This window comes from Dermochelys coriacea, chromosome 26 (assembly GCF_009764565.3).
Source record: "Dermochelys coriacea isolate rDerCor1 chromosome 26, rDerCor1.pri.v4, whole genome shotgun sequence".
NCBI lineage: Eukaryota > Metazoa > Chordata > Testudines > Dermochelyidae > Dermochelys > Dermochelys coriacea.
This window is the reverse complement of record NC_050093.1, coordinates 2,000,086-2,027,013: the sequence shown is the minus strand read 5'-3', so window position 1 is coordinate 2,027,013 and position 26,928 is coordinate 2,000,086. Positions and strand designations below refer to the sequence as shown.

Here is a 26,928-nt window from a genome sequence, read left to right as displayed (position 1 = left end):
GAGTGATACAGCCCAAGATATCTAAGAGCATCTTGACCAATTCAGCATCAAGACAGGTTTCCTCTCTGTCACTGCGAGCCCATTCTAGTGCCTGCTCTGGGCACACCTGGGAAATTCAGCCCAGGAGCAGCAGATGCGTATGATGCGTAGCAAAACCTATTCCAGTTTCTTGTTAAGAGGAAAAAAGTATGGTGGACCCGCCAGGTTAGAGGGAGCTAATGGAGAGAGTTAGTGGATTCCTTGTCGTCTGTTACAGAACCCGATTTAATGACGAAAGGATAGTTCATACTTGCAAGGGCACAGTCAGTGACAAGGAGGGTTAGCTGGACAGCTACTGGAGTCATATGTCCACTAATACTGTAGGATCAGACACATTTATGCTACCACCAGCCATTCACCTGAGTGCAGTGAAAGAAGACTCCTGCTCTTCCCTCTAGAAATACAGACAGCAACAGCTTTCTGCTGATAACCAGGAAGTGCTCCACTCCCACCCCCTCCACTAAGCCAGAACGAAACATGATCCAATTTGCACTGGTTCCTCAGCCCCCTGGACTTTGATATGAGAAACCCTCTAGGTTGGAAGGAAGCAGTGGGGGCGTAAGATCCCATTTGTGATCAGTACCAAGTTCTGTTTGTTCCATATAGATACAGCCCAGAAAACAAAGCAGATTCCAGTACAGGTGACTGTTGATTACATTGTCAAGATCCAGGTTTTATTTACATGTTGAAGAGCAGTTTTCCCCAAAAAACACATGGGGGGGAAAATAGATTTCTCTCCATGCACACATGCTCTAACTGCGCCATTGCATGTGGACATGTTAAAGGCTATTCAGACACCTTCATTCTTCATAAACAATGATTCTGTGAAAACAATGACATGATTTTAATAGTGTATCTGTGCCATGGAAAACAGATAAGCCCAAAATTAAAAACAAAAACAAAAAAACAGCCTTTCTAAACAGACCTACACACCCTCTGGCCAAGTGTGGTCTAATCACAAAGCGCTCTGCTTGCTCAGACAGAGCGAATTGTCCGATGGGCAGAACACCTAATACTCATCTAGAGTGTCTGCTCGCGGGATTGAAAGGCCCCGTTCCTTAAGTGCCTGCACTTTCAGCTTCTCCGATTCCTGCTTGGCTTGCTGTTCCACACGCTGTTCCTCCAGGATCTCCTCAATCGACACCTGCTGCAAAGGCGTGTCACTCTCCTTTTCCAGGTCCTGCAAAAGAAACACCATTCAGGGTAGCCAGGAGGGAGCTAGCAGTGAGATTTGAGGCTCTGCTTGCTCTGACCACCGGTGACATTATAGAAAGCGCTTAACACAACACTGCCTGGACCACAAGCAGCACATTAACAACCCTGGCCGAGAATCCATGTGTCCCCAGGCAGCTCCACCACTTTGCAATGCGGATGCATGGGACAGGATACGAGTCCCAGGATTTCCAGCACTGCCCTAGAGTAGGGGTCGGCAACCTTCGGCATGCGGCCCATCAGGGTAATCCGCTGGCAAGCTGCGAGACATTTTGTTTACGTTGACCGTCTGCAGGCACGGCACGGAGATGCGGGAAGCAGCGGCCAGCAAGTCCCTGTGGCCCAAGCTCCCTAGTTTACACAGTCACCCCAGGTGAGAGAGGAGACGTGATCCCAAAGGGGATGGAGGGATTCAGTGTATGAGGAGCAGGAGCTCTCTACTTTCACTCAGTACAAACGTTGTGCTGGAGGGCATGAACCCAGTGCACTCAATGTGGTACATCACGGAGGTTTCATTTGAATTGGTCCTTAGCAGCTTCACAATTCATAATCTATTATGTTCTGCTCTCATAACAAAATCAGGAATGTGTCATAGCTGAGATCACGGCTCTCGGAATCTGCTCACACTCCAAGAATCCCACTGGGTTTGCTGGATGTCTCAAGTCCTCACTCGTCTCCTCCTCTCAATTCAAGTCATTTGATGCAGGACTCACTGTGTGCCTAGTACTGGGGTTAACATTTCCCAAGGAGGGGGAAATGCTGCGGCTGACACCGTCTCCTTAGAATGGAGCACAGGAAAGGGGGAAAAAAAAAAAATCAATCCATGCTCCACCTTTGCAGACTGCAAATTGTTGGAGTAACTGTTCCCAGCCAGTGGCAGCTGTGAAAGATCCAATGTATGATTTGTTGATGCTCTGACTGGTCAGGGCAGACCCACACCAGAGAGGTTTTAGGGAAGGCATGTCTGCAATCAGAGTCACTAACAGAAATCTCACACACTTGCACTTTAGAGATGCCTGTGCATTTGTTATGGACTCTGGAGAGGGCTTTGCGCTCACAGACCCCAGAGGACCTGCTAGGTATTTCTGGCTGGGACCACCTAGCATTGCCCACCAGTCAGTTCATTAGCCTGCTCGCTGAGAGAAGCTGAGCCATGGAAGGATCTGTCTCCCAGGATACGCCCAACTCCCCCCACGACGAGGGCGGATGGGAGCCATCTCCAAGTTTTATCCCAGCTCTGGGATGAGGATTCTTAAATGCCTAGATTTCACTTGAGAAAGCCACGAAGTGTCACAGGTACATATGAATTACAGTGGGATTTGGGCACCTATTCCTTAAGTTTCCTTGAAGACCCCAGCCTGAAATCAAGAGGAAATCTGACCTGGAAAGAGGCAAGGCCAGGGGAGGAAGGAGGGGACAGCTGCTCTGTATAGCACTGACCATGCTGCACCTGCAATACTGCATTCAGGCTGGGACCACGGCAGATTCCTCCACACACATCCTGTGCTTCAGGCTCTGTCTCAAAGCTTCTGCGGGCGCCCACTTTCCCACATGGCTCTGATGAACTAACCTGCACCAAACTCTGCATTACACCACCCCCAGGAGCAGCCAGAGGAAGGCACCATCTTGCTCCTTACAGTACTGAAGGAACAATAAAAGTTCAGGACCCTCGATTGCAGGGTCGGCCCTCTTGCCTACGTAACGGCACATTCCATGAGCCAGGGTAAAGGGTTACATAATTCCCGCTGTGCTTGTTTCTCTGGCACTGTGTGACCATTTCACAGCAGACACATATCACTGACACGGAAGGGACCCGCATGCTGCCAGTTGTTGACGAGGCCTGGCTCTAGTGTCAGGTTTGTTGGCAATGCTGCTCAGAGTAACTGAGATTACAATCCCGGGCAGCAAGGGAGCCCGTGCTCCAGCACAGTGACAGACAAGAGGGTTACTTACTATTTCCCCCAGCAGGACAACGTTCTCGCCTCGCACGACGAAGATGCCTCGAGGGATGTCACCATATTTTTTGCCCACGTGAATGCGCTCCACCGTCTGGTGTAACACCAAGTTCGCTGCAGTTTTCAAGGGAGGAAGAAAACAGACTCCTTTGTGACTGTCTGAATGAGGCTACAGTGTCATGGTCCTAACCCAAAGCAGAAGGGCTACATATGCACTGCAAAGCCACCCTAATGTTCATGCTTCAGTAGAATCCAGTATCTCTGAGCATTTTAGCTAAGGGCAGTTGAATTTCACCCACCACTTCAATGCAGTTGCTGCTGGGGTGGAACCGATTTAGCACAATACTGTATCCATTTGCAGTATTTGAATTTGCAGTATTGCTTAGCACCAAGAGGCCCCACCTGAGATTGGAGCTCTGTGGGGCTAGGCACTCTCCAGACAGAATGGGAGGCTATCCCTGACCTGAAAAGCTTACAGACTAAGTCTCATCTACAAGGGGAGTTCTTGATTAACTCCATAAAAGGACTCAGTACTCACACTCCAGAATAAGAGTGTCTACACAGAGTTAATCAGGAATAGTTAATCTGCTTTAAATTCACACCCTACCGTAATCTGAATTTACTTTCATGTGTGCATGAGACCTTGATAGACAAGACAAGGGCTGGGAGGAGAGAAAGGCACAGGGAGGGAAAGTGTCAGAATCAGGAACAGAACGCAGGTCACCTGACATCCAGTCCCTGGTGTTAGGCACCAGACCCCACTGCAAGGGAACCGAACTAGGCTGCCAGGGCTCTGGGCTCAACACCTACTCTGACAAGAACCACCATGGCTCTTTAATGAGCACAGGTCTCGTGGACCAAAATCCCACCCAAGAGCACTGCACCACAAGCAGTACAGCACCGCACGGGGCACTAGTCACGACAGAAGCTAGTCACTGGCACCACTTCCTGAAGCTGTGACATGTGTCTAGGTTGGAGGTTTCCCATCCTAATCCTCCTTCTCTTGAAACACTGAACTTAACGCTCCACATTTTCAGGGTCAAACGTGACTGAAGTCTGTCAGAATCCGAAAGGGAAAAAAGTTGCAAAGTCTCAATATTTTAATTTGTATCTCTATGGATTGCTGTGAAGTTGAAGACACCAATGTTTGTACAAGCCATATGAAAACAAACACTGTGCTCCATCTGCAGCAGCAATTAAATGTCACACGGTCCCTGGAGCTGTACGGACTCAATTGTTGATTTTGGGGTAAAGACCAAGATGTTTCATCTTAAGTGGCTATTTAAATTGCAGTTGTCCTAGACTCAATAAAATTGTTCAGTCAACATCCACAGAAAGAGAAAAGAGGTCAGCATTTGCCAATTTAAAGCGGGGTGGGGGGAGGGAATAAATAAAAAAATAGTAAAGGATAATATGTTAGCCAGCTTTTAAAAGAGGCTTTAACAAACCATAGAAAGTAAGAACATCTTGACATGTTCTTTTAACGTAAAAATAGTTTATTAAAGGGTTGTTTTTTGTTTTTTTTATTACCAACCAAATGCCTGCGTATATAAAACCCAGTATCTGGTAAGCTAAATCTTAAACTAGCTTATCTTGAAGAAAACCAGACACCACCATGAGTATAAATTCAAGGGGAAAGATTATGCAGATAAGAATGTTTATAATGCCAGCTCTGAACCATAAGGAGTACACACGCATTTAAAAACAAACAAGGTTTAAAATTCAGATTTCAAGTCACACCACTTTATTATACACATCAGTGCTTTTAAGCCTTGATTGACTGGAGTTGAGGAAACGTGCAATACTGTTTATGACAGGCACATGACAAGAAATCAGCACTGCTATTCTAGATTATGCAGCTATTACACCCAACAAGATCACACAGGAAAGAAATGAAACAGGAAACTCAGATCCAAACTTGCTGTTTACAAAGTCACTGTGTCTTTAACCTCAGTGGAGGTTCTCTGTTTCACTGGTTTTGCTCAGAGATCTTGCAGAAAAATGGTCTCCTGGTTGCTCTTTGTGATAAAATTTCAGCACCCTCTCAGCCTATGCATTCCTAATCCCTTGATCTGCCCACCTTTAAGATTATGATTGCTATGTATCATTAACAGCCACCAAAGCATCTAAGCACCATTCGGGTGATCACGCCCCATTTAAATCAACAGAAGGATCAGGCTCTGCACACGTAACCAAGCCTGGCACTGAATTCTGTCCAAAATTTAATCTCCACGGTGGAGAGTTTGGGTTAAATTTCAGCCAAACACACAAGCAGCATCAACTTGGCCAGTTGCCTTCCACGTCCCATCTGTAGCAGCCCATCTTGGAGAGCGACGCAGGGGTGGGAGCCAAGAGGCCCTTGGGTGAGTCCCGTCCCCTGTGTGTTTCATTGAAGTGGGGATAAAGATCCTCACCAGCGAACCTTCACAGTGCGGTAGTGTCTGCACAGTGCTTTGACGCTGCTGGGCAGACCTACAGATCTTGCACTGCACACTCAAAGTAGTGACTCATCTTGATCTCCACTGGCAGGAAACTCCGTAGCCTTACCCAGAGACTGCCCAGCCCCATACCCCAAAGAGTTTCATCTCGGGAGCCATTCCAGCTGCAGCATACCTGTCAATTATCTCTGCCAGGGCTAGATGTGGAGGGAGGGGCAGCATCTGGGATAGCATGGACCTAGGTCCGGCAGAGCTTTAAAGATCAGGAGCAACACCCCGAAAAGGTGAAGAGTTCTTGACTGACAAGCCTGGCAAAGCAAGAATGGGCATGGTGTGAGATGTCATCTCAGCAGTATACACCCCCCTGCCCCTGGGAGTCACCTCATGTCCCATGCTGTAGCACTCACTAGCCCTGTCCACGCTGCAAAAATAACCAGGTGTGGAGAGGGTTGGGGCAGAGCCGTTTTATATCATATCTTTTCCCTTGCCTACATGACCGAAAAGCCTGTTATAGTACTAGAGAACCATATTTTAGCCTAGGAATCTGCAGTGTAGATGCAGCACCAGTTGACGTGTGTCCCAGGAGTCAGCTGGAAGTATCCCTCAATTACACGGTACAACTTCCTTAATCATCCCTCTCCCAACAATCTGCAATCCACTCTATTGAAAAAGGAAAGCCCCGATGCTTTGCAAATGCTAGCAGCTCAGGACTCAGAGTTAACCCAGTCTCTTCTGATCTGCAAGCACGCTGTCAGAGTGTCTCCGGGGTCTGCAACGGAGAGTGAACCCATCAAGCCTTTTGCAAGCGAGCTCCTTCCTGGTAGCATGCAGGGTGGGCAGTAAACTTTTCTCACAGTGTACCATGGTCCTACGGCTAGAGCAGCTACATTTGGGGGGGGGGGGGGAGGAGAGAGGGGCACTAGGGAATCTGGGACATGGTTACTTTGACTCAGGTCTGCCAGAGCACGGGTTAGAAAAGTCTTAACATGGGGTTAAAATACAATGTAGACACAAACCCAGGGTTCCCTAACAGAGATCAGCTGGCTCGAGTCCCACTAACCCTGGACTTAAATTGCAGTGTAGACATATCCAAAGAGGCCGCAGCACAGCTAAATTTCTGACATCAGCTGGACATACAGCCCAGACTCACAACCGCTGTATCTTCTACACGTTTACACAATGCTGGAACCCATGAATTATTCCTGATCCTTATCAGGTTACTATCTTTATAAGCCCTCTTCCCCCCAAAATGTGCACCAAGAGCCCCATCCAAGTCATTCCCTCCTCCCTGCCAACAGTCATCGGATAGATAGTTTTCACCAGCATCATAAATATTTATTTATTAGAGCATAAGCTTTCATGAGCTACAGCTCACTTCATCAGATGCATTGCATTTCATCGGATACTTTGAAACCTATAAATATTTATGTGCCACTTGGCTCCTCTCCATTCTTAAAGCACTTTTTGGGAGGTGTCTGGCTCCCCCCAGTGGTGAGCTAAGAAAGACTTTAAATGATAAGTTTCAGAGTAGCAGCCGTGTTAGTCTGTATCTGTAAAAAGTACTTGTGGCGCCTTAGAGACTAACAAATTTATTAGAGCATAAGCTTTTGTGAGCTACAGCTCAATTCATCGGATGCATACAGTGGAAAACATAGTGGGGAGATTTTATATACACAGAGAACATGAAACAATGGGTGTTACCATACAGACTGTAACAAGAGTGATCAGGAAAGGTGAGTGACCAAAGAGATTGATGTGTTCTCCGACTGGTTTTTGAATGTTATAATTCTTGACATCTGATTTGGGTCCACTTATTCTTTTTTCAACAAAAAAAACTTCAAAAACAGACTCCAAGAGACTGCTGAATTGGAATTAATTTACAAACTGGATACAATTAACTTAGGCTTGAATAAAGACTGGGAGTGGATGTGTCATTACACAAAGTAAAACTATTTCCCCTTGTTTATTTCTCCTCCTACAGTTCTTGTAAAGTGCTGGAAATGGCCAACCTTGATCATCACTACAAAATGTTCGCACCCCCCCGCCACTCTTCTGCTGGTAATAGCTCACCTTTCCTGTAGCTTTAGCTCACAAAAGCTTATGCTCTAATAAATTTGTTAGTCTCTAAGGTGCCACAAGTCCTCCTTTTCCTTTTAAATGAAAAAGCATTTTAACAGACAACTTTGAAACTAGAAGCATTTTCAGAGCTAAGTTCTGATGCAAGATTCAGGTCTTTAGAATCAAGAAAGGGTGGCCACATATCAAAACAGTGCTGAAAAATGTCTGAGCCCACAGGAAGAATTAAAAGTCAAACACACACAGTGAAATTTCCTCCCTTTTCTCTCTTCAGCACTTAGAACAACAGCTGCTTTAAAATCGGTCAGCAAGCTTTTTCAAGCAGCAGCACCATAGAAACCAATGTTGATTACTAACAATGAGCATTCCTCACCTCCCTCCACACCTCATGGACTGGGTTTGGCACATGCAACTTTTCCAAGGAAGTTTCTATTTGTCACAGGTCAAAGTCTTGTGATGCACATGCATCACGCATGGAATACTAGCTTTCAGGACTGTCTACTGGAGACTTCTGAACAGCGGAAGTATGGTAAAGTAGACATTTTTAAAATGTGAGGCCATGTGATCACATACCAAACTGATCGATGCTTCGTAAATATCCTATCAGTGTTCTACCATCTCGAAGGAGGACCAAGTGTTTTTCTGGAAGAGATGTTAAATCAGTATTAGTGGTTATAGAAAGTATCAAGCAATGGTTATAATGAATACATAGACCAAATTCAAAAGAGCAACTAAAATGCTGAGCAAGAAGGTTTTAATCAGCATTAAATGGCATTAGTTGTATTGTGGCAGTGCTTCAAAGCCTTAGTCATGGACCCATGCCCCATTGTGCAGTGCTCTGCTCTGAAGATTTTTCAATAGTTTTTTAGCTGGATTATCTGAGCATATGCAGCTGCCACTGAAATCAAGGGGAGCTGCTGCAGGTGACACACTGCTGAAAGACCAGGCCATTAGTTTGTAAGTGCCACCCAGATTTAAAATGGGGATGTTGAGACTCTACAAAGTTACAGCACTGGAAATTTGAAAACAGCCACCCCAGAAGAGGATTGAAAATGTACATTTGGGAAGCACCCAGCACCCTGGAGGTTGCTGAAGCCCTTCACAAACTACACACAGCACCAGGGAAAGGCAGCCAAGGCGAGATGGAGCCTGGCAGGGGAGGGAGGAGGAAATACGGGATTTCCCAAAAGAAAGGGGAGACCCAGCCGGCTCAGTTACCGCCGAGATGATCGTTATTAACTTGAAGGGTGAGGAGAGCTGGGCCGATGGGCGAACCCGGTTCTAGTGAGAGCACCCGGGGAGGGGGTCCAGCCCTGAGAGACACGGGGAACCCGGACCGCTGCACAGCCCCGAGCGCTCCGGGGGAGTCCGGGGGTCTCCTCAGGCTCAAGAACGGAGACCTGGAGCCTTTCGAGAAATGAGGTGAAGCTACAGAGCCCGGCCGGGGGCGGGGGCTGGAGCGGGTCGGGTGCGGGGCCCGGCCGGGGGCGGGGGCTGGAGCGGGTGGGTGCGGGGCCCGGAGCGGGTCGGGTGCGGGGCCCGGCCGCGGGCGGGGGCTGGAGCGGGTGGGTGCGGGGCCCGGAGCGGGTCGGGTGCGGGGCCCGGCCGGGGGCGGGGGCTGGAGCGGGTCGGGTGCGGGGGAGGGGGGTTGGAGCGGGTCGGGTGCGGGGCCCGGAGCGGGTCGGGTGCGGGGCCCGGAGCGGGGGCGGGGGCTGGAGCGGGGGCGGGGGCGGGGCCCGGAGCGGGTCGGGTGCGGGGCCCGGCCGGGGCCCGGAGCGGGTCGGGTGCGGGGCCCGGGCCCGGGGGGCGCCACTCACTGTCGATGTCCTGGATGAGGCTGGCGGTGCCCGGCATGTAGTTCATCCTGCGGCCCCAGCCCGGCGGGTCCCGCCCCGCTCCCGCCGCCCACCACCCGCAGCGGAAGCGCCGCCATCTGCCCCCGGATGGACCCGCCCCGCCCCGCCCCGCCCCGCGGGATCACCGCCCCCCCGGGGCGCGGGCCCGCGGCTGCGTGAGTGGCCGGACGGGGCCCCTTTGGGCTCCCGTCGCTCGAGCCCGGGGTGATGGGGGCGGGGCTGGGGCACCCCCTACCCACAACCTCGCCCGGCGCTCCCCGGGTAGGGCTCGGGCGGGGCTGTGCTCAGTTAATGCGGGGGACTCGGCGAGGGCATTGTGTGCCTGTCTCTTTAAGAAACGGGTGCCTTGTGCACTGCCCGGTTTCCACTGATTGGTGGATCGGGCTGTGACGGACGGAAAGTTGACGCGGATTGGCTAAATTTTTGTTTGAGTCTTTAGATGCGGAACGCTAGGGCTGATTGGGTGATATGCACGGCATGGGCGGTACCATCTCAGTGATTGGCTAAGGCTGCAGGAGCTGTAGAAATGAGATGGCACCGTCAGGGCCATTGGCTGACCTGGTCACGATGCGGGTGGAGGTTGTATCCCTGATGGGGATTGGCTGCAGCGGGCGGGCTTCGCGCAGGCGCGGTAGCGTGGCAGCGAGCCGGCAGCGGCGCTGGTAATGTCTGCCCTGCGGCGGCTGCTTTACGGGCCGGAGGCGGAGCGGGCTCGGCCGGAGCCGGAGCCGCCCCCGGGCCCCTGGGGTATGGAGCCCCGGGCGTGCCCGCAGCACCGCGGGGCCGGGCTGGGGCCGGGCTGGCCCGGAGGCAGCTACTGGGACAGGCCCGGCCGGGGCGGCGCCCCCCAGGTAACTGGGACCCCCTGGGGGGCTGGAGCGAGACCTGTGGGGCGCCCTCCGGGGCTGGGGGGCTGGAGCGAGACGTGAGGGGCGCCCTCCGGGGCTGGGGGGCTGGAGCGAGACGTGTGGGGCGCCCTCCGGGGCTGGGGGGCTGGAGCGAGACCTGTGGGGCGCCCTCCGGGGCTGGGGGGCTGGAGCGAGACGTGTGGGGCGCCCTCCGGGGCTGGGGGGCTGGAGCGAGACGTGAGGGGCGCCCTCCGGGGCTGGGGGGCTGGAGCGAGACGTGAGGGGCGCCCTCCGGGGCTGGGGGGCTGGAGCGAGACGTGTGGGGCGCCCTCCGGGGCTGGGGGGCTGGAGCGAGACCTGAGGGGCGCCCTCCGGGGCTGGGGGGCTGGAGCGAGACGTGAGGGGCGCCCTCCGGGGCTGGGGGGATGGAGCGAGACCTGTGGGGCGCCCTCCGGGGCTGGGGGGCTGGAGCGAGACGTGTGGGGCGCCCTCCGGGGCTGGGGGGCTGGAGCGAGACGTGTGGGGCGCCCTCCGGGGCTGGGGGGCTGGAGCGAGAGCTGTGGGGCGCCCTCCGGGGCTGGGGGGCTGGAGCGAGACGTGAGGGGCGCCCTCCGGGGCTGGAGCGAGACGTGAGGGGCGCCCTCCGGGGCTGGGGGGCCGGCCTGGCCCGAGGGCTGCTAGTGGGACAGGCCTGGCCGGGCGGCACCCCCCAGGTAAGTGGGACCCCCTGGTTAATCTTCTGCTTGTTCTAGTGCTATCACTTTTCTCCCCTATGGGGCAGTGGGTATACATGAATGCAGATCATGTGCTCTTTTATAAGTCTGCATTCATCCCCTCCCCTCCCCTCTTTAACCTCCTCCCCCAAACAACCCATTTTTCATACAGTTCAAGGCAAAGAGGTAATAGACTGTGGTTGTATTTGGTCCTTTTAGCAGGTGGGTCGCCAGGCTAAAGGGACTCTCTCTCCTAATGCATGTGGGTCTAGACATCACTGTGGTGGTAACCAAGTATCATCTCAGGATCCACATGCACAATTCTTCAGACAGGCTAAGGGGTGATGAAGTGTGGCTGGTGAGTGGAGTTATCCTGGGTAGTGGGATCTGGTAACTCACTCTTTATGTGACTTGGGAAGAACTGTAGAAGGAAAAGAAACATCAGAAAAACAAAATGAGGTCCGAATTTCCCTATCCTAAGCAGCTGAGAACTAGTGGATCAAACAGTGGTTTCTAGAGTTAACACTGCTTATTGGACTCCAAAGTTAATTCATCTACTTTAGAGTCTAGAACATTCAGGGTTTTATTCGTGGTCAAAAGTGAAATTACCCAGAGCATCCAACATCTGTAAATTACATGCTGTCAGCACCCTGCCCTGGTCTGAGAGTTGGGGATCACAAGCTTGGGAGCTTGTCCTCCTGTAAGCTGTGAGAAGTATGCTGAGAGCAGAGCTAGCTTGAAGACGTGTTAAAACATGCTTTTAGAAAGGAGCTGTGTCTCTTTCCATTCCTTTCTCTGTACAGACCCCCACAACATGTGCTCAGAGGAACAAAGCAGATTGGCGATCTCTTTGCATCCTGTACAATTAGAGGAGTAACTTCTTCCCATGGGAACTGTGAGGCTCATTTGTTTAGTAAAGCAATTTAAGATCCCCTGATGGAAGGTGCTAGAGAAGGGCTGTGGATTACAGTGCAGTGCTGAAAAGAGTGTCAGATAAGAACAGTTTCCTAGCTCTGTTGTCATAATAAGATGGTAACAGTCTGATTCACCCTAAGCACAGCCAGGTTCCTGGAAATGAAGATTGCAGCAGTGGCTGTGTTGCTCCCTGTACAGCTCAGAGCAAGGCTTGCCAGTGTTCCACATCAATTCCTGACGCCACGCTGATCCTGGCTGCCAGCAGCCAGCTCTCACAATGAAAGGCACCTAGTAAGCTTGAATACAGATAACAAAGGCAAGGACTGCAGAGGAGAGGTGTGTCTGTAAAAGTGTTGTTTGCAGCAGTACCTAGCTTGAATGTCAGTGAGCACATTCCAAGAGCCTTTTCCATGCTGAGGAGTTAACTGCATCTGTGTATTGCTAATAGCAAATGACAGGTTTCAGAGTAGCAGCCGTGTTAGTCTGTATTCGCAAAAAGAAAAGGAGGACTTGTGGCACCTTAGAGACTAACAAATTTATTTGAGCATAAGCTTTCGTGCTCACGATATGGCAATGTCCTGGGCAAACCTCACTTGAATGAAGTTTAAGTATCTTAGAAATTGATTGTATAAAAATGCTAATGTTTATGTATTATTGTGGGATTATATGCAGCTTCTTTAATTGGGGGGGAGAGGACAGGATTAATGTAAACCCTGGGAAGTGCTGTGAGCTTCAGAGGACTCTGAAACTGTGTGCTAGAGAAACCAAATTAAGTAGGCTTGCTAGGAAATACTTGGGAGGAGGGGAAGGTGCCTTCTCACCCAATTTTTAGCAGCCTTGCCCTGAGGAAAGTGCACTGTCTGCTGATCGCCTGTTACACGAGGACAAGCTCAGAAGCCCAAACTGGATACAAGATTGACTCTCAGATTTATGGGCGGGGAGGGGGTTGCGCTTGTTCTGAGCAAAAGCTGTTATGAACTTGTGGCCACAGAAAAACTCCTGTGTGGGGTTAGAAGGACTGTTCATTAGCCAGAAGCCTTGTTGGAGTTAGGGGGACATCTCTGGTAAGCTTATTAGCATGCGTGTAGGTTCTTTTATTGTTTTTATATTTTTTCTCTGTAATGATTTTTATTTTAAGAATAAAATCTCCTTGCTTAGAGCTGTGTGGTAACTTTATTTTGGGCAATTACACTGTTTATAGCCTCTGAGGAGAAAAGTAAAGCAGGCCTGTTTAGGCAGTCTGACAGCTGGGGAAATCACAGTGTAGGCAGGGATCTGTGCAGCCTGGAAGTACTCCAGTAAGGGGGGAGAGATGTGTCTGCTCAAGAGAGGTGGTGGCTGGGGAGCCAGAAATCTGAGAATAGGTGCCCTTGTTGGACCATGGAGGAGGAATAAACGTGCAGGTGCCCTTGGACTGTGACCACTGCTATCCGCAAATGAGTTTTTATTTTTCTTCTTAGGAGCAGCCTCCTTATCCTGGCTATGGTTCCAACTACTGGAACTCTGTGGTGCCTAGAGCTCCCTACCCAAGTCCGTACTCTGCTGGACCTGAGTTACAAAGCCAGGTATAGTAGAAGGGCAACTCTTTCTCCTCTTGTTTCTTTTGAATCTGAAAGGTTTGTCTTGTTGGGGTGAGGTTCAAGCCATACCCCAATACTAAAGGGCTGGTTTCCCTTGAAAAGAAAGGACCCAAGAATCCCCCATAGGCTATGTTCCTAAGCATTTGGTTCCTTTGCCTATTTTTCCTGACTGCATTAGCATCAGGAAGTCCCACACACTGATGCGAAAATATTAAATTGGGTTTGAACTGGAAACTGAAACTTTAAACTACTTTAGCATCCATGCCTGAAACTCTTTAGCTAATTGTTAAAGTTCAGTGCAAATGTATTAATCTCCTTTGCTGTCAGTGTTGGTGACTTCCAGCTGCATGATATGAAATGCACTGTGTCTTGTTGCCAGCAAACTGACAGTAATTTGGGTGATTATTTTTATATCAGTGGTCCAACTAAATGAATAATCCCAAATGACTCTTCTAGTGTCTTCCAGTCAAAGATCCCAAAATGCTTTGCAGACTCTTAAAACAGTCATGTGTTAGGCAGGTTTTTTTTCTGTTTTATAAATAGGGAAACTGAGGAACAGACAAAAAGTGACTTGCCTGCAGTCACATAGTGAGTCAGTGGTGGAAGTGGGAATAGAACCCACTCCTTTGCCCTACCATTAGATCACCGTAGAAGCTACAATCTGAGACTAGAGCTCTGGAAAGCAAGAAAATGCCTGTGTAATTTAACATTGCAGCCAAAATTAATCTTATCGTACAGACTGAAAATGCTGAAAGACATACCCATTCTGCCAGCTCCCCGAAAGCTGCGAGCAGAGTAGACTCTTCCTTGCCCTTCTCTCTCTGCCCATCCTTGATGCGTGTTTGGAATTCTTGTCCCCTGGTACTGGGCAAATTCTTCTGTTTTTTTTATCCTGCCAGCTGAAGAAATTCGCTCTTATCTTGCCACTAAAGCAGATACAACATTGGTATGGCTGGTGACCCTGTTTATAAAGCCCTACTCTATACAATAGCAATCTGGTATGTTCTGTTTGAACACTCCTCTCATTGGAAAACGTTATTTAGCTAATTACAAAGCACGTGCTGCTTTAGGGTTTCATACTTGCATCTCATCTGCTTACAGTATAACAGTAAAATCTCATCTTATGCTCCTATAGCATGAGATGCGCTAGGGTTTGTGTTACAAGATGAATTTGGTTTCCCATTGTGATTGTGGTTGGAGCAGTCATTACTTCTTTTTTTTAAGAACCAGTGTGACCGTGTTTCTTACCTGACAGTGTTAGTGCGTTTTTTATTTGGTTGAAAAGGAAAGAGCTTTTTCTGTTTTGGGAAGACTAACGCTCTCACTCTGGTGAGTATGGATAAGGTGTGTTTCATGGTCCTTGGATGTACAGTAAAATCTATAAAAACACAAGCCATGTAGGAAAAGCAACTTGAGCCTTTGGATATGCACAGGTCAAACGGTTGCTATTTGGAAATAATATAAATGCAATGGCAAGTGTGGGTGTGTAGTGCCTCGCACAATGGGCCCTGTGATGCTAATGCACTACAAATAATACATATTTCTTGTTAGGAATATTGGAATAATAACACTTACTCATAGGCAAAGTCAGTATTAGCACTAGTAAAAGATGACAAACACTTTTTGCAGAAAATATATCATTTTAATTCCCAGTTTTTGAAAAGGAGCAACTTCATTTATTCAACGTTATTCAACAGCAAACCTCACGACTGGGAATACAGATGTGATGTGCATGTAGGGAAAGAGTCTGGTCCCAACTGCTAGTTGCCTTACAGCCAAAGCAATCTAGGAACTCAATGTGTTCTCCAATGGAGGGGAAGAGGATGGGAATTTAGTGCTTGAGAACGACTCCTATGACTTTAACAAAATAAAAGGCCCCAGCTGTGTAGGTAGTGAAATGCCTGATAATCTGTAAGAATGGCTGACACTTTAAATAATAAAAAAGAATAGTCTAATCCTCAGTAGAGGGCACTGTACTTCCGCTTGCCTGCAGAAGAAAAGGAACTGACAGAATACCTTCTCTCTACTCTCTGGTCCCATGACTCACTCTTCTTGGCTGTTAGTATTATTTATTATTGGTATTGTAGTAGTGCCAAGGAGCCTGAGTCACAGACCAGGACCCCATTGTGTTATTGCCACATCAGTAAATATTAATTCACCAGATCACATGCTCCAAGATATTTAGTATCTAAGGTGCTTGGATGTTTCCAAACAAAATTTTGCCAATGCGCAGTTAAAGCTGTCAGTTTATTCTCCCCTCCAAAATTATCTAATTTATTTAAATATTACTCTTGAGAATGTAACCATTATAAAGTCAGCACCTTCTTAGTTAAAGTTCTATGCTGTGACCGCTGTGGCCCTCTCTTCCTCTAAAGACTAAGTATATTGTGAAGATGAGACAAAATTAACAAATGCCCTTCTCAGTGTAGCAGATTTAGGCACAGAGACAGAGAGGAGTTAGGCTATAAACACAGCTTTCCCACAGACAGTAACTTCAGCCTCCCACTTCTCAGTCCTACACCAGACTCTTCTACCAGCTTACCTGGTCAGAACAAAACTGACCTTCTCCAACTGTCTTGTGGATGTCATTGCATTCCATTCCCTCTCATTGCTTCCTATGCTTCGTTGCTAAGAGCCTTGGGGTGTGTCACTGACCACCATTATTACACATACATGTTGCATATGACCAAGATGTATGTAGTAAGACCAAGGAGAGATTTCAAGGCTGGTGGGAGCCATCGTGATTTTAAAGGCCCCTGTGACCGCTTACTGTGGGCAGTCCAAAGACAACGACAAATTGCCAAAACTCCAATTTGGGTCAGAGAAACCTGAAGCCCCAAGACAGCCCATTTTGGGGACTGAAGGAAACTTGCGTATAACAGCTGAAGGCAGAGTGTACTATCCCATTTCTCTGGGCAAGAGAAAATACACAATTACTATGGGAAAAATGCTAGATTGAGGGGAAGGTGCCCCTCCCTCCCCCCAAAGCTAGCTGAGACTGATGTGCTAGAGGATGCAGGGCTAAAGAGCAAAGGCAAGCTGGAAGGTGCTGCACCACAGCACCTGCTGCCCCTGGAAGAGGTAAAGCAGGGAGACTGTCCACTACAGGGGGAAGTAGCAATGATGGAATAAGATCATCCACTGGAGAGGGACATGGCCACAGCTCTGCAGCCAGAAGAGGAGGTGGTGATGGAAGGAGAAGACTCACTGAAAGGTTCTGAATTCTCTCCACTGCGTTTAGGTGGGGATTTTGGAGGAGACCGTCTGATCCAGAGTGTTGCAGCTGCTTGCCAACCATCAAAACAGGATATAGGTTCTCTGGAAAGAGATGATCTGGTGAAGTGGCTCCTCCTCCAGCTTCTGGAAGGGGAGAGGAGGCGCAAGGAGGCAGAGAAAAGGTGGGAGGAGTCAGAAACAAAATTTCAGCAATTTCTCCTGGAGCTAAAAAAGAGAGCGAACAGGTTGACTTTGAGCTCCCAGGTCAGACCTGGAGAAGCACTCCCCTCTCACCTAACTTCTCCAGACCACATAGAGCCATTCTGGATGCACATTCAGAGGGCATATCGGTGGCTGAAAGACCAGTGGTCCCTACGTATGAGTCTGTGTCTCCCAAGGCAAGTCCAAGAGACTCATTGCAGTGATGTAAGTGAGGCTGACAACTATGCAGAAATGTGTCGGTACAGGTTTAGGGAGTACAGATTCCAGGAGGCAGAGGGACTCCAGGAGGCTTACGCTCACTTATCCGAGCTGTGCCACAAGTGGATCCAGCCCAAAAGCAAGAGTGCAGCACGGATTGCTGACATGCTAATCACAGAGCATTTCTTGGAGATCCTCCCACATGATGTTCAGGCATGGGTTAGGAGGAACAGGCCAGACATTGGGAGTAGGGCTGTGTCCTTGGCAGAGTACATCCTGGCCATAAAGGAGCATGGTCAGTGCTCAACACTGGTAATGCCTCCAGAATGTCCCATGAGGGAGAAATGTAGGGCTGGAAAAGCAGGGGGTGGGATTATGACTGCAAGGACCACAAATGCGCTTCCTGATGAGAAACTGGGAAGCTTGCACACATGGTCACATAGCTTACCGCGACCCTGAGAGTGCTGCACTGTGGGTGGAGGGGTGGGGATTGGATTAGATGCTCTCATCCCTGTGACACATGAGGCAACCCAGGTTTGCCACATTTCGTACTCCATCGTAGTCTGTTCCATGACAGCAACATCTTTGTCAATAATTTTCTTATATCTCATCTGCTGTCCTCCTCTTTTCCATCTTCCACCAAGTAGTGTCCAGTCAAGGGCTTATCTAGGAATGTGTTTTTTCTAGGGCCGTCAATTACTCACAGTTAACTCACGCGAGTAACTCAAAAAATTAATCTTGATTAAAAAGATTAATTGCAGTTTTAATTGCACTGTTAAACAATAGAATACCAATTGATATTTATTAAATATTTTGGATGTTTTTCTACATTTTCATATATTGTATTCTGTGTTGTAATTGAAATCAAAGTGTATATTTTTTTATTACAAATATTTGCACAGTAAAAATGATAAAATAGTATTTTTCAATTCACCTCATACTGTTACTATAGTGCAATCTCTTTATCGTGAAAGTGCAACTTACAAAGGTAGTTTTTTTTTTGTTTGTTACATAACTGCACTCAAAAAATAAAACAATTTAAAACTTCAGAGCCTACAAGTCCACTCAGTCCTACTTCTCATTCAGCCAATTGTTAAGACTAACACATTTGTTTACATTTACAGGAGATAATGCTGCCTGCTTCTTTTTTACAATGTCACTTGAAAGTGAGAACTGGCATTCGCATAGTACTGTTGTAGCTGGCGTTGCAAGGTATTTTCGTGCCAGATAGGCTAAACATTCATATGCGCCTTCATGCTTCGGCCATCATTCCAGAGGACATGCTTCCATGCTGATGATCCTCGTTAAAAAAATAATCCATTAATTAAATTTATGACTGAACTCATTGTGGGAGAATTGTATGTCCCCCGCTCTGTTTTACCCACATTCTGCCATATATTTCATGTTATAGCAGTCGCGGATGATGACCCACCGCAGATTTGACAGAATGCAAAGAAGGTACCAATGTGAGATTTCTAAAGATAGCTACAGCACACAACCCAAGGTTTAATAATCTGAAGTGCTGTCCAAAATCTGAGAGGGATGAGGTGTGAAGCATGCTTTCAGAAGTCTTAAAAGATCAGCACTCCGATACAGAAACTACAGAACCTGAACCACCAAAAAAGAAAATCAACCTTTTGCTGGTGGCATCTGAATCAGATAATGAAAACGAACATGCGTCGGTCCACACTGCTTTGGATTGTTATCAAGCAGAACCCGTCATCAGTATGGATGCATGTCCCCCAGAATGGTGGTTGAAGCATGAAGGGACATGTGAATCTTTAGCGCATCTGGGACGTAAATATCTTGCAACGCTGCCTACAACAGTGCCATGAGAACGCCTGTTCTCACTTTCAGGTGACATTGCAAACAAGAAGCAGGCAGCATTATCTCCTGCAGATGTAAACAAACTTATTTGAGCGATTGGCTGAACAAGAAGTAGGACTGAGTAGGCTTGCAGGCTCTAAAATTTTACATTTTTATTTTTGAATGCAGTTTTTTGTACATAATTCTTCCTTTGTAAGTTCAAATTTCATGATAAACAGATTGCACTACAGTACTTGTATTAGGTAAATTGAAAAATACTATTTCTTTTGTTTTTTACAGTGCAAACACTTGTAATCAAAAATAAATATAAAGCGAGCACTGTACACTTCATATTCTGTGTTGTAATTGAAATCAATATATTTGAAAATGTAGAAAACATCCAAAAATATTTAAATAAATGGTATTCTATTATTGTTTAACTGTGCGATTAATCGTGATTTTTTAATCACGCATTTAATTTTTTTCATCACTTGACAGCCGTAGTCTTTTCATATCTGTAGAGCATATCCAAACACCTTCAGCCTTATTTCTCAAATCACTGTCCCTACAGTCTGTTGGCCAGTCCTTTGTAACACATCAGCATTAGTTACTTTATCCCACCAGTGGACACCAAGTACTCTCAGTAAGCATCTCTTACGTAATGCGTTAAGTTTCCTGTTGCCAAGTTTCTGAAGAATATAACCTTGTGGGTATCACAACGACATTGTATAACTTTAGCTTGGTTCTTATGTGAATCTCCTTACTTTTCCAAATCCAATATCAGTGTCAAATATAGGGGGTCAGCAATCATGGTGCTTCTGTGATTGACATGACAATACAAAATGACAAACAAGTGTGTGCTTCTGAGATAGATAATCAGTGCTGATGGCCAGCTCAATCAGGAAATGGAAGCAAGAACTGGAAAGGCGTGTGGAGCTTTTGTGAAACTGATATATATGTGGAGAGGTCGGGATTGTTTGGGGAATCAAGATGTGGAGTAGTATTTGCAAATCCGTCACTGACTGTAAGTGTCATATAAAGGCAGGGATCGTGAGAACTAGAGAGGGCGTTGCGGAGGGAAGAGGGCTGTTGGTGCTAAGGGGTATTCTATCATGAGGGTCTGTTGAAATGGAAAGGAGATTGACCTCTTTGGTTGTCAGGGTGATAGAAATCAACCTTTTCCAGGGATTCTAAGGCGATGGAGTACCAGAAACCGTTACGTGGATAAGCCTGTAGAGGGCTAATCGGTACTAATCAGTATACCTGGGCACAAGATAGGGACCACAAGAACTGTGCTGAGCAGCACCTGACAGTGAAATAATGTTGACCTGCCTTACAGGGGTGGTGGAGAGGCTTAATGTTTGTAAAGCATTCTTGTCAGTCTCTCATTGGAATCTCTGTAAATGCTTGATAATGGCAGGAGGAAGACAATTAAATTTCTACCCTATATTTTTTCCCTCAACCCACAAATTTTCAAATGCAAAAGCTCTATCCTACTTTAATGGTAAAACTTTAATCACTCCAGCGAGAAAGAGTTATGGTTCCCACAGCAATAAGATTAATATTCCATGCTGGTGTGTGCACAGTTGCTATGGAAACCATAACTCTGAATTTCCTAATTTGAGACTAAAATCCCTATTTTACAGTTGTCTAAAACCTATTCCACTCTTCCCCTACACAGCTCTGTTGCGGCTCCTATTCCAGACCCTAGAGCCTTTGGTCACTCATAGAATCACAGAAATGGAGGGCTGGAAAGGACCTCAGAAAGCTGTTTAATCCATCCCCCGCAACCTCCAGTCTTTCTGGGGCAGGATTTAAGTGTACCTAGACAGGGGTTTGGGAGTTTAAGGACAGGTTAGACAATGATGGAAATTCCACAACCTCCCTTGGTAACCTATTCTCCGATGAAGTGAGCTGTAGCTCACGAAAGCTTATGCTCTAATAAATTTGTTAGTCTCTAAGGTGCCACCGGTACTCCTTTTCTTTTTGCAAATACAGACTAACACGGCTGCTACTCTGAAACCTATTCTAGTACGTAATACTTGGTTAGAAATTTTTTCCTAATATCCAACCTACATCTCCCTTGCTGCAAATTAAGCCGATTACTTCTTGTCCTTCCCTTGATTGACATGGAGAACAATTGTGTGTTGTCCTCTTCATAACAACCTTTCACATATCTGAAGAATTAGCATATCCTCCCTCAGCCTTCTCAAAACTAAATATACCCAATTGTTTCAACCTTTCCTCAGAGATCAGGTTTTCTAAACCTTTTATCATTTTTATTGCTGCCCTCTGGACTTCTCCAGTTTGTTCACATCTTTCCTAAAGTGTGGTGTCCAAAACTGGACACAGTTTTCTGGCTGAGGCCTGACCAGTGTTGAGTAAAGCAGAACAATTCCCTCCCATGCCTTACATACAACATTCCTGTTAATACATCCCAAAATGACATTTGCCTTGTTCCCAACAGCAACACATTGTTGACTCATATTCTATTTGTGACCCACTGTAACCCCCAGATCCTTTTCAGCAGTATTGCAGCCTACTCAGTTATTTCCCCATCTTGTATTTCTGCATTTGATTTTTTTCTTCCTAGGTGCAGTCCTTTGCACTTCTCTACATTGGATTTTATCGTACTTATTTCAGACTAGTTTTCAAAGTGATCTTGACAAATTGGCATTCATTCCTGTCCTCCAAAGTGCTCGGAGGCCCCCTCCCCCCCCGGTTGGTGTTGTCCACATTCAATCTGTGTCCATCTCTCAAATATGTTCTCTGCTTGTTTTTCAGGGACTGGAGTCTCCCTACACAAATGGAGCTTATGGCACCCCTTATCCCTCAGCCCCTGGGGCTGCTCCACACTATGCTAATCTGCCACAGTCAAACACTTACTATTCTTCTGGGCACCCTCGGGCCGCCTACCCAGCAGAGTCTCCGAGCATGTACCGACCGCCATCGCCAGCCTCGCGCTGGAATTATCCCCCACCAGACTGCCCCCCGGAAGGCCCCTCTCTCAGGAGGCAGGCCCCAGGATACTCCCCACCATCGGTAAGGAAGCTAGTACAAGGAATACATGCTTCCTTTGGGAAATGCTTGGGGCTGGTGTGAGTACAACCCAGCTCAGTATTGGATATAGCCCTTCTGAAGCAAAGGTTGGCATACGCTTGCCTAAGGGCAGCCTGCCCTTCCAGCTACCAGCCATTCAGGTCTGAGCCCTAGAAGTGCACAACTTAGCTGCTGTTCTTGGCTCCAGCACGGGAAATGTTTATCTCATGCCCCAGGTCTCTCATCTCTTCCAACACAGCCCGGTATTTTGACTGACATTGTGCTGACTTAGACTGCAGCTAAACTACATAAATTGCCAAGAGAGCCAGCCATGCCCACTCTTATAAAGATGTGTAACCACTCCCTTGGCCTAGCACTCAGAATTAATAGGCTGACATGTCAGAGCCAAGGTAGCTGGTCTGACTTTGTGGCTCTTAACAAGGAGTGTTTAGTAGGAATGGAGAAGCATGTCCAAATGTATTTCCAATGGCTGAGTGAACATGACTTTGAAAGTACTACCTTCATTTCCCTCTTCCTGCAGACCCCAGGTATGCCTGTCCCACACTATCCATATGGAGGAGATACCAACCCTGGCATTCCACAGCAGGGGCCGCCACCACCACAACCAAGACCCCAGGATGAATCTTGGGCTTCCTCTGGCATCTATGGGATGCAGCCCCGTTATGCCTGGCCTGCTGCTTCAACATCCCAAGGAAGTCCATTTGTTTCAGAATCATCTCCATCCTGGCCTGGCAATGGAGCTCCTTCTCCTCATCCTCCAGCTCATGATACAAAGGTAAAGATTTAATTTTTTGACACTTACTGGTGCCTATATTAACTCAGCCATATGGGTCACTGCACAGCAGTGCAAAAACCCCTTCCCCAGAAGCCAAGCGTGTTGCTTTTACAGTGCTTCTAGCTCCCGCTGGCGCAGGGAAGAAGAGATCTTGCTTGGAAATCTAATACTGTTTGGTATTTACATACTACTTTTACAACTTCAGAACGCTGTACAATGCTAAATAATTGTAGAGTGAACCTATCAGTCAGGACGAGCAATCTGACTGCAGGTCTGCGATCAGACCACTAGACTACACTGCTTCCCTGAAAAACACATGTATTTTTCATCTCTTTGAAGTGCTTCCACCTTTTCCCCCTCTGTTAAAGTAATGGGTTCATACTACATAGAACCAAACTAATTAAAACTAGGAATTCTCATAATGGTCTTCTAGATCCATTAACTTGGATATTCATTAAGAATATACAGAGTTATACTTAATTCAAAAAACTAAAGGGCGGTATTGGAGGGGATATCAGATCTCATGCTCCAGGTCTTAAAACAGTCTCTCGTTAGTAGGGCTTAGGGTGAGACCTTTATGGGGGGCAGATTATCCCATATCTGCCTGCTGCAGGGTTTCTTGCATCTTCCTCTGAAGCATCTGGTGCTAGTCACTGGGAGCCAGGAGACTGGGCTAGAAGGGCCTGCCCTGATCCACACACAATTGTTGTGTTCCTGTTCAAGTGAACTCTTGGGCACAGGAATCCTTTACTAGACGTCGCTAAAAATTAGTGTTGTGGGAATAACAGATTCTGTTCCTTCCTAGTCTCACCATTCTCCTATTTACAGTTAGAGGCCCTGGCCACACCAGGATTAGATCTCTGGAAGGTACAACTGTGTTGACAAAGTATTTGCTAGCAGGATTCTAATGTGGATTTTTTTGAATAGCATGGCCATGAATTTGTCATCTGGGAATAGTTATAAAATTGTGTAATACACTCCCTGGAAAGAGAGTCTCTCTCATGATCCACTCAAATACATCCACACATACCAGAAGAATTGTGCTAGAATCCTGCTAGCAAATATCATGGTTAAACATAGCTGTAGCAAGTATAATCCTGACCCCACTGTGGGCTATTTCACAGCTGTCGCATTGTCATTCCGCAGACGCAGAGTTTTGTGAACCAGATATGGTTCCTCTAATTAGTTTGTTCTTAAGTAGGTCAAAGACTTGATTACTAGCTGTCTCTGAGCATTCCTTTTGGGGCTTGCTTATGGGCAGCAACGCTTATTTAAGAAAGTTATGTACGTTTCATGTTATTAGGTCACAGAATATTATGACATCACGGTGGACGACAGTCTCAAAGTGGTGGCCTCATCCTTAGTAACTTCCATTATGCAAATCCTTTTTGCACTGCAATCCTGGGCATGCACATCTTCCAAATGAGCAGGGAGGCAGACCGGCCCTGCTGCTCAGAGATCTGCTTGCATTCCCTCTTGGATGCGGGATGTGGGATAAGAAAACTGGTGTTGAAGGAAACAAATTTTAAAACCTCTGCTTGTTTCTGATTTAGGATACTTCTTACGACAAACCAGACCAAGGAGCAAACCACAACAACTACTTTCCAGAAGTCAATCATCAGCCCTCTGGGACTATGAATGATCACAACTCAACTCAATTAAGCACCAAACCATCCCATTTCAATCCCAAAGTGCAATACAGCGCACAGCCCCAAATGTATGATAATGTACCTAGGAAACCACCTTTGAACCAGGATGCAGGTTTTAAACCCAGCGACCAGCCTTTGTCAAACTCCCTGGGAATGCAGCCAGGGATTCAAAGAGTTATGCAAGTTATGGAGGAAGTTGAGCAGTTAGAGCAAGAGGTGGATGAATTTGTAGGGAAAAAGACAGACAAAGCATACCGGCTCCTGGAGGAAATGCTGACCAAGGAGCTGTTGGAACTGGATTCCATAGAGACTCGTGGCCAGGACAATGTTCGACAGGCTAGGAAGGAGGCTGTTCATAGAATCCAGGCCATACTGGAGAAACTGGAAAAAAAGGGATTGTAAAAGACAGATGGTAACAACTCAAGGCCTACTATGGACATCCCAAAGCTCTCTGGTTAGGCTTAATTCTCGGCCCGCTTCTAACTTCTGTTGACCACGAAAAGCAATAAAGTCTGACGATACTTTAATATTTTTTTTTTTTTAAACCCAACAAATAATAAATCGGCTGTGGATGAATGAAGGGAGGATCGAAACATCAGTCCTGAATTTTCAGTTTGTTGTTCCAGGCCAACGAATGTACAGACAACTGTGGAATTTTGACGCTGCCAAACAAAGTGCTTTTGCCTCTGTGGGTGTCTACATGCTTTTCATCAGCAGGAGAGGAAACTGTTGTATGGAACTGACTTTTCTATACTAGGCCCGATGTGTGTTTGTAGATGCCACCTGCTGCCCCATGGCTTCTTAAACAGCTGGAATATTTGTCAAGTTTTGTAAGTTACAAAGGCATTGCAACACACAGCAAGAACAACAAGACTTCATGCTCTTGGACCACTATTCTTGTGTATTATTTACAGCTTCATCACTCTAGTCATTGAGATTGATGTGTATTGTTCTGTGTCTTTTTGGTGCACGCTGTAGTACTGTCTTGAAGTGCTGGTGGAAGAAACCATATTAGCAACCAGTAAATATGGCAACTTCACACTGTTTTCTTCTAAATAGTGAGAGCTATTCAGTGATGTTTTATGTGGGGGAGAGGTAATAAGGATCACAATTGGGAGCTTTTGAATTCTGCCTCTGAAAAGGCAGTGGTACAAATGAGAGATGGCGGCATGATCCTAGGGAAGTGAAACATTTGGAAATGATTTTTCAGGGCAAATTGGGGTAAAAATCCACTTTTTAATTGTAATGTCCTTTCACATAATGCAGTTTGTAATCCACTATAATCTGCATAACTGGTGGTTCTGTACAGTGCACTGTGGAGGGGAGAGGTAAAACATAGGCCTTTAACCGGGGGGCTACTACATCTGAAATTAAGTAGTCATTACTGTGTATGATAAGAAAATAAGCTCTGGCAAGTTTTAAAAATAATTTTGTACTGATAAGAAGTCGGAAATGACTTTCTTTAAAGTTTGTGTGAAACTATAAATGGAACCTATTGTAACCAAAGCACCTGGAATTCTGTCCTTGCAGCAGATCCTCATAAGACAAGGCAGCAAGTGGCATGGAAATAGTGACATTCGTGATGTTGAAAGGGGGTTGGTGCGACGTCTTGGAGCAGACTAGTTCTGTGAACGCTTTAGTCTTTTGCTCCTGAAACAATGACCACATTTTCCTGAAGTCATCCATCCTTGCATTCTGTATGCTGCTAGTCAATGCAGTGGAAGATGTATGTTTGCAGATTCTACATCCTTAGCGCACCTGAATTCTGCTGCATGGTACTGACCTCTCCAACCGTTCAGATCCATCCTCATAATCATACATATGGTTGGCAGTCTAGAAAATATACTCTGGGCTAATCCAGAAGGGCAGAGTAATCCGTCTGGGCCAGTAAATGTTTTGGATTAGAGGACCGTGTTTAATAGCAATGGCAGAGACCAACCAGGCCTTGCTAACGCTGTTTGGGATATAAAGTTGAATCTGATTCCAAAGAGCAGAAGCTATGCTCTAGTTTGCCACTATATTGTAAACAGCTTCCAGTTCTATGCTAATATAAGGGGGGAGATCTGGTTCTAAGGACTTGAACATCTGCAGGAAGTAATGGTACAACATTAATGAATTAAACAATGGCTGATGCTACCAATGCTTCTGGGAATTAATGTTATCCTAGTGTAACACCGACAGACCCCAGTTGGCAGGCGGGATCAAATCTGGGACCTTTGGAGCTTAGTGCATGAGCCTCTACCACATGAGCTAAAAGCCAACTGGCTGTTAGCTAAGGCTGTAGAGCAGTCTAATTTTCTCTCTCTCTAAGCCACTAGATAGGATAGAACACCACACCCAGAAGGTGTGTGGGTTACACTAGCACTTCCT

At 46.9% G+C, this 26,928-nt stretch overlaps 3 protein-coding genes across 5 annotated transcripts; 2 read left to right on the top strand and 1 right to left on the bottom strand.

The window, feature by feature from the left end:
• Positions 1-687: 687 nt before the first annotated feature.
• LSM1 (LSM1 homolog, mRNA degradation associated) lies at positions 688-9,692 on the bottom strand. Its single transcript, XM_038384644.2, has 4 exons — positions 9,538-9,692; positions 8,294-8,362; positions 3,205-3,320; positions 688-1,219 (listed from the first exon to the last, which is right to left on the bottom strand). The coding sequence occupies exons 1-4, from the start codon at positions 9,581-9,583 to the stop codon at positions 1,049-1,051; spliced, it is 402 nt and encodes a 133-aa protein (XP_038240572.1). The 5' UTR covers positions 9,584-9,692; the 3' UTR covers positions 688-1,048.
• Positions 9,693-9,730: 38 nt separating this feature from the next.
• Positions 9,731-26,694, top strand: BAG4 (BAG cochaperone 4). Of its 3 annotated transcripts, none has more exons than XM_043502937.1 (5): positions 9,731-9,837; positions 13,513-13,617; positions 21,859-22,116; positions 22,655-22,909; positions 24,463-26,694. In XM_043502937.1, exons 1-5 carry the CDS (start codon positions 9,784-9,786, stop codon positions 24,958-24,960), a joined length of 1,170 nt encoding a protein of 389 aa, XP_043358872.1. In that variant the 5' UTR covers positions 9,731-9,783; the 3' UTR covers positions 24,961-26,694. The 3 variants fall into 3 exon arrangements, with proteins under 3 accessions (XP_043358872.1, XP_038240571.1, XP_038240569.1); XM_038384641.2 differs by lacking the exon at positions 9,731-9,837 and adding an exon at positions 9,880-10,427; XM_038384643.2 differs by lacking the exons at positions 9,731-9,837; positions 13,513-13,617 and adding an exon at positions 9,879-10,427.
• LOC122457526 (zinc finger and SCAN domain-containing protein 12-like) lies at positions 13,635-21,030 on the top strand. Its single transcript, XM_043502938.1, has one exon. The coding sequence runs from the start codon at positions 16,786-16,788 to the stop codon at positions 17,725-17,727; it is 942 nt and encodes a 313-aa protein (XP_043358873.1). The 5' UTR covers positions 13,635-16,785; the 3' UTR covers positions 17,728-21,030.
• Positions 26,695-26,928: the final 234 nt, after the last annotated feature.